Below are 11,762 nucleotides of genomic sequence, written 5' to 3'. Positions count from 1 at the left end.
GCAAAGGTAGATCTTAGACAATAAGCTTCTCATATTGAATTTTTAGAGCAGTAAATTATTCATATAGCTTGCTTTGTACGTATTTCTTTATTTTTATCTATTTTATTTTAAAAGTTTGATTGATAATTTTCTAGTGACGTGTCATTTTTAGCCCAACTGATCCGAAGGATCAAGTGAGCTTTTCTGATCAGCGTCGTTGTCGTTGTCTTAAACTTTGCACATTTTCATCTTTTTCTCAAGAACCACTGGGGCAATTTCAACCAAACATGCTACAGGTTATCCTTGGATGAGGGGAATTCAAGTTCTTTGTTTGAATGAAGGGCCATGCCTTTTTTTAAGGGGAGATAATTGTGAAGTAATGAAAAATTAATAGCATCTTCTCCTCAAGAACGACTGTACAAGGAAAGATAAAACTCATGTGAAAGTATCCCCAGGTAGTATAGATTCTATATTGTTCAAATTGTGACCCTTGGAGGTAGGGTCGTAATTTACCCAGAAACACATAAGAAATATCTATAAAAATTTTCTCAAGAACAGTAAAGCCATTATTTGTCAGATTTGTATGGAAGCATCCACAGGTGTTGAAAATTCAAATTTGTTCAAATCATGACCCCCTTGGAAGGTTGGGGCCACAGTGGACAAAGTTTTTACATACTATAGTAGGAATATGTAGGAAAAAAATCTTCAAAAATCTTTTTTTTCAAGAACAGCATATCCATTATTAACATGTATATGGACGCATCTGCAGGTGGTGTACATTCAAGTTTAAGTTTGTTCAAATCATGACCTCCAGGGGTAGGATGAGCCACAAAGGACGGTTAAAGTTTTACATAAAAATGTATAAGGAAATCTTTAAAAATCTTCTCAAGAACAGCAAAGCTATGATTGGTAATATTTAAAAACATCCTAGGGTGGTGTTAGATTCATGTTTCTTCAAATCATGACGCCCGCATGTAAGATAGGGCCTCAATGGTCGATCACAGTTTTATATAGGAATATATAGGAGAAAACTTCAAAGCTAGGATTGGTCATATTATATGAAAGCATCTTCAGTTGGTGTGGATTCAATACTGTTCAAATCATGACCCCCTGGGTAGGGTGGCGCCACAATGGACGATCAAAGTTTTTTTTTGGAATATACTGTAGAAGCACAAATTTTCGTGGGGATAAAATTTCGTTGATATGTCATCAAAAATAGTTTCGTGGGCATTAAATTTCGTTGTTTTGAGAGTAGGCTTATTCAATATATAGTCATATAAAATTTCGTGTGGGATTTAATTTCGTTGAAAATTGTTAACAACGAAATAAACGAAATTTAATCCCCCACGAATATTTGTGCTTTTACAGTATATGGGAAAAAAATCAAATTCTTCTTCTTTAGAACAACAAATATATGATTGGAAATATTATATGGAAGCATCTTAGGTGGAGTAGATTCAATTTGGTTCAAACCATGGCCCGGGGGTAGGATGGGGACACCATGGACGATGAAAGAGAAATATATAGGAAAAATCTTTCAAAATCTTATTCTCAATTACAGCAAAGTTATGATTAGTTTATTTATGGAAGCATCCTCAGGTGCTGTACATTCAAAGTTTGTTCAAATCATGTTTGATTTAAAGATAGACTTTGCTAAAGATGCGTTTGCTGTAGTCGTGATGATATGAATTCATAACGAATGGCTGTATTCTGCATAAATTTCTAAGAAACTTACTTAAATCCATAAATCAGTAAACTGAATATATTTTATGAAAGTTAATGCATATTTCATTTTATTTGGCAGCTTTTCTATCTAATAAAGTTTCATAAAGAAAATGTAAATTTCCTAAAAATCAGGATATCTACAGATACAAATACACGGGGGGAAGGGCAACTTTTTTTACCCTAACAACAAAACAGAGTGTTGTACATACATGTATGTTTACAAATTATATGACATTGAGAAGACAAATTTTAACAGATCAATATTTAATTCAAAATAACAGAGAATATGAAAAACTAAAACTGGCTGATCAAGATTCTCCTGAAATGCAATACTTGAAAGAGCAAGTTTGCAATCTGAAGAAAGAAGTGAATATGTTAGAAAAAGAGGCAAAAAGATTACATGAAGAAAAACCCAAGACCAGCGGTAAAAGAAAATGATGGTTTTTAATATTTTTAAAATTCGTATTGTAATTTTTTTCTTCAATTTCTTTACATTGTCTCATTGGTTTTTTTTTTGTTTTTTTGTTTTTTTGTTTGTTTGTTTGTTTGTTTTTTTTTTTTAGAAAAGGCGAACCCGATCTGAAAGAAAGGGACTCTGAATTAAGCCGGCTGAAGCAAGTTATTTTGCAACTAGAGAATGAAAATATAAAACACAAATCACACATATCTGCCATATCAGAGGCGAAAGAAAATGCATTACACAGGTATTCTTGTAACAAGAAAATTAAAAAAGAAGAAATTTCCAGACATAATAACTATTCATCATTTATTAAAATAATACACCTCGAATACCATCTTATCTATTACAAATATTGAATATCTAATTTGCGTCTCTCTTTATAAAAACTGGTGTCCTCTACAAAAATAAGAATTTTTCAACTAAAATTTGCACATGACATTATTGTCATACACTTTTCATTGAAAATTTTTGATTTTTGTACAGGACACAGGGAACATAATCAGAAGGAAATAATTCTAAACTCCTTCATTGAAACAGTTTTTTTTTTCAAATTATGAAATAAGCATACAATCTTATAAGAGACAGCAGTAAATTGACCCGTGAATTTTATAAAGAATACGAGATACCATATGCTTTGTTTTATAGTTAGAAATGAAGAATAAAAGTTATTCTCATAAATACTTTCTCGATGAAATAGATAAAAAAAGATAAATGTACTTAATTAGATATAGTCATTTAGAAATTTTCTGGTATGAACATTAATTGAAGTATAAACTTAATGGATTTATCCCTAAGATAATATCTAGTCAGACTTATAAGATAATCCACACACTGTATTAGCAAAATGAAAACAATCCGATGTTCCACTTTTGAATTCTATAAAATAAGATTTATGTAATGTGTATATCGTATTGTACTTTCAAGATAAAACATAAATGTGATATATTGTCAAAAATTAAAATTTAAAAATATTAAAATCAGAAACATCTTCTAAGAAGCAGTATTTTCCCCCCTTTCGTTAGGCAAAGTCAAGCTGAACTAAACACAAAAACATTAACGGAGGAAATGCAGCATATGAGAGAAAGATTATTAAAGCAGGAAGATGACAACTATCGACTTCAAAAGGAACTCTCTGAAGTTTGTAAAGAAAAAGACAATGCTTTGACTAGGTATAATTTATTAGTGTATGTGTTTTACGATAATCTACTCATGGAATTATTGAAAGAGATATTCTTTAAAGATTTTTAAATATATTCTTCGTATTGAATTAAGGTTAAGCAAAGTAGCCAAGCTTACTCAAGGCAATACATCGATAACTGACCTAAAAAGTAGTGACACCAATCGTCCAACAAAAATAGCAGAAAAATTTTCCGAGTTGTACGACAACCAGTGGACGGATGCTTTTGAGGAACTTGGCAAGTCTTTCAACAATGAAGAGGAAACAATACAAGTCCTACTGACCATATTACAGGTATTAACTCCTCAGTAAATTTCCTCATATCTTAGGTATGCTTTAATTATCATTATTGTCGCAAACTACAGTTTGTTGGTTAGAATTCAGAAAGATGTTTGAGATATTTTCCTTTTCATTAGTTTCCTAGTTGTGTCAATTATCAAACAAAAAGCCCGTGTATTAAGATGTAGTGATTTGATAATTTGCATAACTTTTAATGGTATATATTATAAATTATCACAATTGCTTACTTTGTGACGCAGAATATTGCGATTCTTACACTTTGTCTTCATCTCTATTTGCGTCTCCATATGAGTGAAAAATTCTCGAGAGGGACGTTAAACAACACAATCAATCGATCATCTCTATTTTATATTTTAGGAGGCATATACGTTTTGCTTACAAGCAGAGAATAATTATGAAACCAGGATCGGCGAAGCAGTCTTAACTCTGACAGATATAGATACGAAAGAGGTTAATTCAGCAAACAAGAGACTCTGTTGCATAAAGTTTTTTCTATGATTTCAATAAGTATCATGTTAAATTTTAATTTTCCCTTTATTACAGACACGTCGGATCAATGGTACAAAGAGTTCTATACAGAAAGTACTCACAGATTTAAGGCTATCGATGAGCAATGCTTGTTCTTCGGTTATTGGGAAGGTAAAACAAAATAAATGCTTTTTTGTTTTGCCTAAATTAATTTCTACATTAACTAATATACTTTAAAACTACTATTTTTAGATGTTTCTTGCGAAACTTCCATCCATTTTGAAGAATGTAGACGTATCAAGATTACCCAAAACAAAGTTGTATGCAAGCCAGTGTGCAAGTCTCTGTTGGAGAATGAGAGTCCGGGGTCCTCCCGTGTTTGTCCGCTTTGAATTCAGTAAAGGAACAACATTTAACACAGATATTCTGAGAAGATATACCAAAACGGGAGACTACTTGGATTTCATTGTGTGGCCTGCATTGTATTTGCACGAGAATGGTCCTGTATTATCTAAAGGTGTGGCACAACTCAAACATTGTCCATGATTTGTACTTAATTATTACGATATACAAATTTATAATTGTTTTGCAGTCTTTTTTAATGTTTGATGTTGTTTTTTTTTTTTTTGCTTATGTGTCATATTAAAACGTTTGCTGATATAACCTTGACAGAACAAATGTATATTATTTTTCAAATGCAAATAAGATTAAATTGTGAATGAGATATAATAATTATATTTTCTTTCCGTTGCTTATGTGAACTAAAAGATGCAGAAATTGCATCTAATGAACATTCAATTAACAAACTGTTATAAAGTTCACGATCAAATATATCCAAACAATACAAGTCATGAGCAGAGCAAACACGCACCTCTGAACCTGTTAGAGGTGGAATCAGGAATAAACGGTTAGACACGACGTGTCCCCCTTGTCATGATCGGGCAAACGGATTAATCCGTAGACAGTGTCCAAATAATGACCTAAAAAATATTATAAAAAAAATCAAAATATTGATGCCTTTGAACTCTTAAAATACCTAAAAGAAAATGAAGGAAATGAACAACTATTTTATTGACTGAATTTGTAAAACTCTTACACTCTTCTCCTCATGCTAAGCTTACAGCATTTCCAAGATACAAATAACCTTCAATTGTTTGTTCTTCTTCAGACATACGATTAGTGTCAAATACTGTTTTGAATAAAAATTTGAATGATACTCAGTTACAGTTCTTTATGAAACAACTCTACCCCAGGAGAGACCATGACTTGAATAATTTCCAATGCACACTACCTAAAAATCCTTTCACCAACGTTTTAACTTTTCTGGTTTTTGAGACTCTTGAGAAGTTTTTGGAAAAAAATCCGATTTATTTCAATGCAAATGTAGTCCCACCTATCCCCATCCCATCCTGGGGGCATGCTTTGAACAATTTAGAATCTTCACTACCTTTGAAAGCTTTCAGAAAAGTTTCCGCATTTCTGGCTAAGTGGTTCTTCAAATTTTGTTATAACCCACCATTATTTTACCTTTTCTTCTCAATATGGATGGACATTTGCCATTCCTTATAACATTTAGAATCCTTATTTCTCTAGGGATGCGTTGTGCCAAACTTTTATGGAAACCCGGTTACTTTTTTTTGGTTGAGAATTTGAAAATGTGAAAAGTTCATAGAAGGAGAACCAGACGGGCAGGGCCCAAGCAAATAAATCCCTTTCAAACAGCATAATACAGAAGACTAGTCAAACGTTTATATTATTGACAACTGCTTTTTTCAATAAAATGGAACTCGTAAATTAATTCATACCTGGTAACCGGTTATTTGCAAAATTATTTTGTTAAAACACATTCTGATTGCACACACACGTACTCGGAAGTCGACATCAAAAAGATGCTTGAGTTTATGATTGACAATATCTATGTGGTTTTTGGAGACTAGGCCTTTCAACAATCTATTGGAATTCCTATATGGGTACAATTGCACTCCATTATTAGCAGACCTATTTTTGTATTCATATGAAGCAGAATTTATGCAAAATCTTATTTGTGAAAAGAAAAAAACACTTGTTGTGGCCTTTAACTCGTCATTCAGATTTATCGATGACGTATTATGAATTAACAATGGTCATTTCCATTCCTGTGTCGATACGATATATCCTGGTGAGTTTGAAATAAAAGATACCACAGAGTCTGACAGAGTCTGTTTCCTACTTGGATATTCTGCTTGAAAAAGACGTTAAAGGTAGTCTAACAACCAAGCTCTATGATAAACATGAAGACTTTAACTTTTCTATCGTCAGCTTACATTACTTATGCAACAATGTACCTTCATCACCTGCATAAGGAGTTGATATCTCTCAGTTGATTCAATAATCAATAACATGCGCTATGTATGAACAATTTCTAAACTGAGGTATATTATTGACAATCAATTTGATGAAACAAGAATATCAGCAGTCTTGTTTTTTAAAGTGATAATTTCGTAAGTTCTATGGACGATACAATGACCTTGTCAGCGAATACAATTTATCATTCAGTCAACTGCTGACTGACGTTTTTCATACTAATTGTTAGTCCATTATTTATAAACTAATTGACAACGGATTTTCCATTTTTTCCCGATAATAACAAGGAGCACACGGCGGGTGTGACCGATCGGCAAGGGATGTCCACTCCTCCATGGCACCTGATCCAACCTCTGATGTTTTGGAGGTCCGTATTTTATCTGCTCCTTCTGCTCCGGTTTGTATTGTTTTATGGACTTTAATTTGATATTGAATACTGTCCGTTATCTCCATATCCTTCATAATGAAAATATTTCAACAAAAGTGGGATACTGTGCATAACTATTTAAAAACAAGATGCGTTTGTGAAACACTATGCGCCCGGCGGCAACAAAGTTCCCAAAACTATTTTTAGCATATAAGTCACAGTCAAGGTCACAAGGTCATTTGAAAGAACTTAATAGTTGGACTATGCATACAAAATATGAAGTTTCCATCTCCTATGGTTCAAAAGTTATGGCGAAAGTATGAAAAAGCATATAAAAGCATTTTTAGCATATAGTTTACAGTCAAGGTCATTGACCTTGGTGTCATTTGAAAGAACTTTATTAGTGGAGTATGCATAATAAATATGAAGATTCTATTTCCTATGGTTCAAAAGTTATGGCTATTTTTAGCATATAGGTCACTGTCACAAGGTCATTGACATTGTGTCATTTGAATGAGTTTAATTAGTGAAGTATGCACGTTAAATATGAAGTCTCTATCTCCTATGGTTCGAAAGTTATGGCAAAAGTTCGAAAAAGCTATTTTTAGCATGTAGATCACAGTCAAGGTCACAAGGTCATTGACCTTGATGTTTTTGAAAGAACTTTTTTGTGAAGTTTGCATACCAAACAGCAAGTATCTATCTCTAAAGGTTCAAAAGTTATCGCGAAGGTTAAAGTTGACAACAGACAGGACAAAAACAATATAGGCCTCGGATCTATCAATCCGGGCGCATAAAAAGAAAACTTTCATGAAGTATGCATACCAAACAGCAAGTCTCTGTCTCTCAAGGTGTAAAAGTTATGGCGAAGTTTAAAGTTGACAACAGACAGACAAACAGATAAACAGACAGGTAAAAAAACAATATACGCCTCGGATCTATATTTCCGGGCGCATAAAAACTTATTTTAACGTAATACTAAAGTAACAAAAATATATTTTCTTTCTAGTTTATGTAAAATAAAAAAATAATAAGTAAAACAATAATAACAACAAATTTAATAGCGCAATAGAAATAAAACAATAAAAAATAAAAATGTAATTTTAATTAAAAATAATTGCAATTTATACAGTAAAGTTTTATTTGGAATTCATCATTAAAAACATTATAGTATATATTTTATGTCAAAGAAACCTTAAACGGTTTCTTTCCAAATATTGTTTAATACAGTAACTACGCTCTCATACAGCATATATTTATTGCACAAAATAAAGTCTAAACAATTTCAAAAGTAGGAAAATAAATGATAATTTTAATATTAATATGTAAATACAAATAAAGCATTATCAATAATTTAGTATCCATATATTCACAGAATAAAAAAGATACTTAATATGAATATGTTAAAAATTATAAAATTATGCTGGATTCTTTTTGGCACATATAAGCTACTACTAGTATTCATTTCAGATATTTTTGTGGTGCTTAGCTTTTTTCTTTAGCTTAAAATAGCTTTCACGGTTCCTTTAACAAACGTTCTACAAATCGGACACTTGCGCATGGCTGGTGAACAGCTTACACAGGTACACATGTGACCACAGGGCAAGAAAACAACGGTGGCATCTTCCTCCAAACAAATTTTACATCTGGTTTGTTCTTTCAATTCTTGATATTCTGAAACAAGTGCTTTCAGTTCTAAAAATATAATTTTAAAAAGAGATTGACAATGACTGATTTCTATGAGCAATTTTCAATCAAATGTATGATTTAATTTTATCTATATATAATTATATATTTTTAGAGATATATGTATAAATACCTTGTTTGTTTGATTCGCCAGATTCCTCCTGCTTTTTTGGCTGTTTTTCTTGCTGTATTTTTTCTTCCTTTTGGTTCCCTCCTTCCTCTTTCACATGATCTTTCTTTGAACACTTACGTCTTGCTTGTTTGTGCTTTTCTGATTCCTGATCCTCTGCATCCATTAATAACTCTAACAATTCTTTTGCAGACAGGTTCACTGCAACGAAAAAATAATCTCTGAAAAAAACACCACGATTTACTTTAACTGGTTTTTGAAATCTTACTACAAATGCAAAACTTAAGTTGTTTTTTTTTCAATTTTATGATTTTTTTTCCATAATACTTTAACCGAGATGGATAATGTCATTTTTTACCTTTGTTCTCTGTATTGTCATAAACTGTCTTGATCTGAGCTTTGGTGTATCCCATCTCCATCACACTTTTAAATGCAGCTGACTCAAATGGATCTTCAGGTTGCTGTTTAGTGAAAACAGACATATTTACAAATGAGAAAAATGATAGTAATAAAAATTCTTTCGAAGGAAATATATATTCTTCACATAATCTGCTGTATGGATGTTTATACCCGAAGTGTTTCTTACTGATTCCAATATTTCTGTATTAAGCCTGTATGAATTTTAATCTATAAAACGTGTATTATCTTTGTCAAATATGAAGATTATGCATTGTGAATGTTCATTTGACATAAACAACACATAATTTAACATTGTTTAATCTTAATTAAGGTAGTCACCATTAACTCTTCTTTTTGATCTTGTTTATGTTTGAATGAACTGTTGCCTTTGCACTGTTGAACAAATTGACAGTTGGGAAACCAATGCGCATGCTCAATCCAAGGATCATCTCCTCGTTTCCACTCTGCCAGTTTCCCGCCGCAAAAGAAACAGCACACGGTGTCATTTGCTCCTATTAAAAATAATCAGGTTTAATTAAAAAACAAAAAGTAAAAGTTAACCTTATTTTGGTCAGACATAACTATAAAGCATAACCGTTAGAACTAGTAACTCTCATTTGCAGCACTTACTTGTCTAAATTATAAAAGAAAACTCTTTTTTAACTGCATTTCTTCAAATCATCAAAGCTGGAAAAGAATCTTCTCTTCATCTAATTTTTGTTTTTTATCAATTAATTGAAAAATAGCAACATACTTTTTTCACAATTGTAGTTAAAAAAAGACACGATTCTTACCATTGTAGTAAAAACCTGCTTTAGACAGGTCGTTGGGACTAACAATGCCTGATATGGGCCAATTCTTGAAAGATGCCATTCTCGTGGCCAAGATGGAATATTTCGGATATTTGGGCTTTTCAACGCAGATTCCAAGGTCCTTGAATACTTCCTTGGCCTTTTTGGGCCGACTCCCAAACGGTACGTGATCAGAAACTGGTTGAAATGAAATCTGTGACGTAGATGTAGATGCGTAGTTTGAGGCGCTGGTATTGTTTTGATAGTTATTCTCGGATACAACAGATTGGTTTTCTGTTCCAGAAGATTGTACTTCTTCCTCTGTTAGTGTTTGACTGGAGTTCTCACTTTGAGAAACATTTTTCCTTTCTTGTCCTTTTTGGTAGGAGATTGATTGATGAATGTCTGATGGCCCACCGCAAGCTCCTTCAGTATTTAAAAAACTCTCTGCTCTGGCTTCGCTTGAAGCTACATGACTAGCATCATAATGCTTTTGAACGAAATCGCAGTTCGGTGAATTCTTGAAGTGTATTTCCATGGGGTCGTCGTTTGATTGAATATTTTCGTAAACATAACCACATTTAAAGCAGATAATGGCTTTTGAAGCAGTATCGTAGTAAAATCCAGCTTTAGATAGTTTCATAAAAGCAATTGGACAGTCCTTCAAAGAGCTAAAAGTCGAGTATCTAATGATTTCAAACTTCATCTTCTCGGACACATCCATGTCTGGATTTTTAGCACATTCCTCATAATATTTCGGAAGTTCAGTGCTAGGGCACTCAATCGATGAGTTTGATTGGTCGCTGTTACACATTTTTGCAGTCCCTGTATCAAAAACAATAAAATCATTAGGTTTGCTTATTGACTATATTCAAATCGTTATTATTGTTGTTGTTTTTCAGAAGCTGCTTTAAGATATCCATTAATTTTATGTTTAGATGACGTTTGTCCTATTCGTATTTTTGTTTTCAATTTTCAGAGTTATGTCGAAATCTTTAAAAAACGAATTGATTAGCACTTAATTCAGTCACTTGAATGTCTTTGTATTCGTTATTTCCCGCTACACGATTTTCTCGAGAATTGCATGTAAACAAGTATTTCAAAATATATTTACGTTATGGAATGCAGGAAGCGGACTGTAGCGGCTCTCTTCTCCTAATAATTAGAATTGAAAAGAATCGGTGCTTATATATGTAACATATTTTCATCTGGAAAGTTCCGGATATGTTTGGAAAAGTACCAGTTATAAACAACTAGGTCACACACTTCTCAAGGTCATAGTCATGTGCGTAAATTATGCGCAATTGACTTATCGAATGTAAACAACAACAAAAAGGGAAAAAACTTATATAAGCAGACAGTAAATAAATGATTACATGCTGTCATTCAAAAAAGTTGTATTTTCATTTGAAAAAATGATAGAACCTTGAAGGAATAGATATTTATTTGTAATATATACTACCCTTTGTTTCATTGCCTTATCGCTAGGACTAAATTCAGATAAAATATCTAAACTGCAAGCTTAGCAAGTATGTCCCCTAAAGGTAAGAGACCGTGAGCAAAGTATACATCCGCTGTAAAAACTGGAAAGGGGGATCATAGTTTAATTGTTATTATCGCAGATAATTTTATCAACTGAAAATTAATTCTCGGGAAAATAAAACCATGTATCGCGTGGTGCATGAAAATATAGTACTAAATGGCCATAAAATTGATCAGTTTATCTCATTTTAAATAGAACAACTTCGTGTTTTGAACTAGTACATAATTATATAGATTAAATATTCTCTATTTTTTACATTAATCAGAGTAACAAAAAAAATGCAGCTTTTACCTCACCCCATGACTATAATATGTAAATTTGCACAATTTTTTCAGCAATTTAGAATATATTTTTTTCAAAAAATAAATTTATTTTAAATCAGATGTTACAAAAG

The 11,762-nt window shown here is 32.2% G+C and overlaps 1 protein-coding gene across 1 annotated transcript; it reads right to left on the bottom strand.

Moving 5' to 3' along the window:
- Positions 1-8,016: 8,016 nt before the first annotated feature.
- LOC134232479 (putative inhibitor of apoptosis) lies at positions 8,017-10,830 on the bottom strand. Its single transcript, XM_062714438.1, has 5 exons — positions 9,829-10,830; positions 9,374-9,546; positions 8,994-9,096; positions 8,639-8,836; positions 8,017-8,514 (listed from the first exon to the last, which is right to left on the bottom strand). Exons 1-5 carry the CDS (start codon positions 10,637-10,639, stop codon positions 8,318-8,320), a joined length of 1,482 nt encoding a protein of 493 aa, XP_062570422.1. The 5' UTR covers positions 10,640-10,830; the 3' UTR covers positions 8,017-8,317.
- Positions 10,831-11,762: the final 932 nt, after the last annotated feature.

This window comes from Saccostrea cucullata, unplaced genomic scaffold (genome assembly GCF_032062105.1).
Source record: "Saccostrea cucullata isolate Sc308-1 unplaced genomic scaffold, CSIRO_AGI_Scuc_v1 ctg11190, whole genome shotgun sequence".
Lineage (NCBI taxonomy): Eukaryota > Metazoa > Mollusca > Bivalvia > Ostreida > Ostreidae > Saccostrea > Saccostrea cuccullata.
The sequence above is the reverse complement of the archived record's forward strand: the minus strand, read 5'-3'. Positions and strand labels throughout refer to the sequence as shown.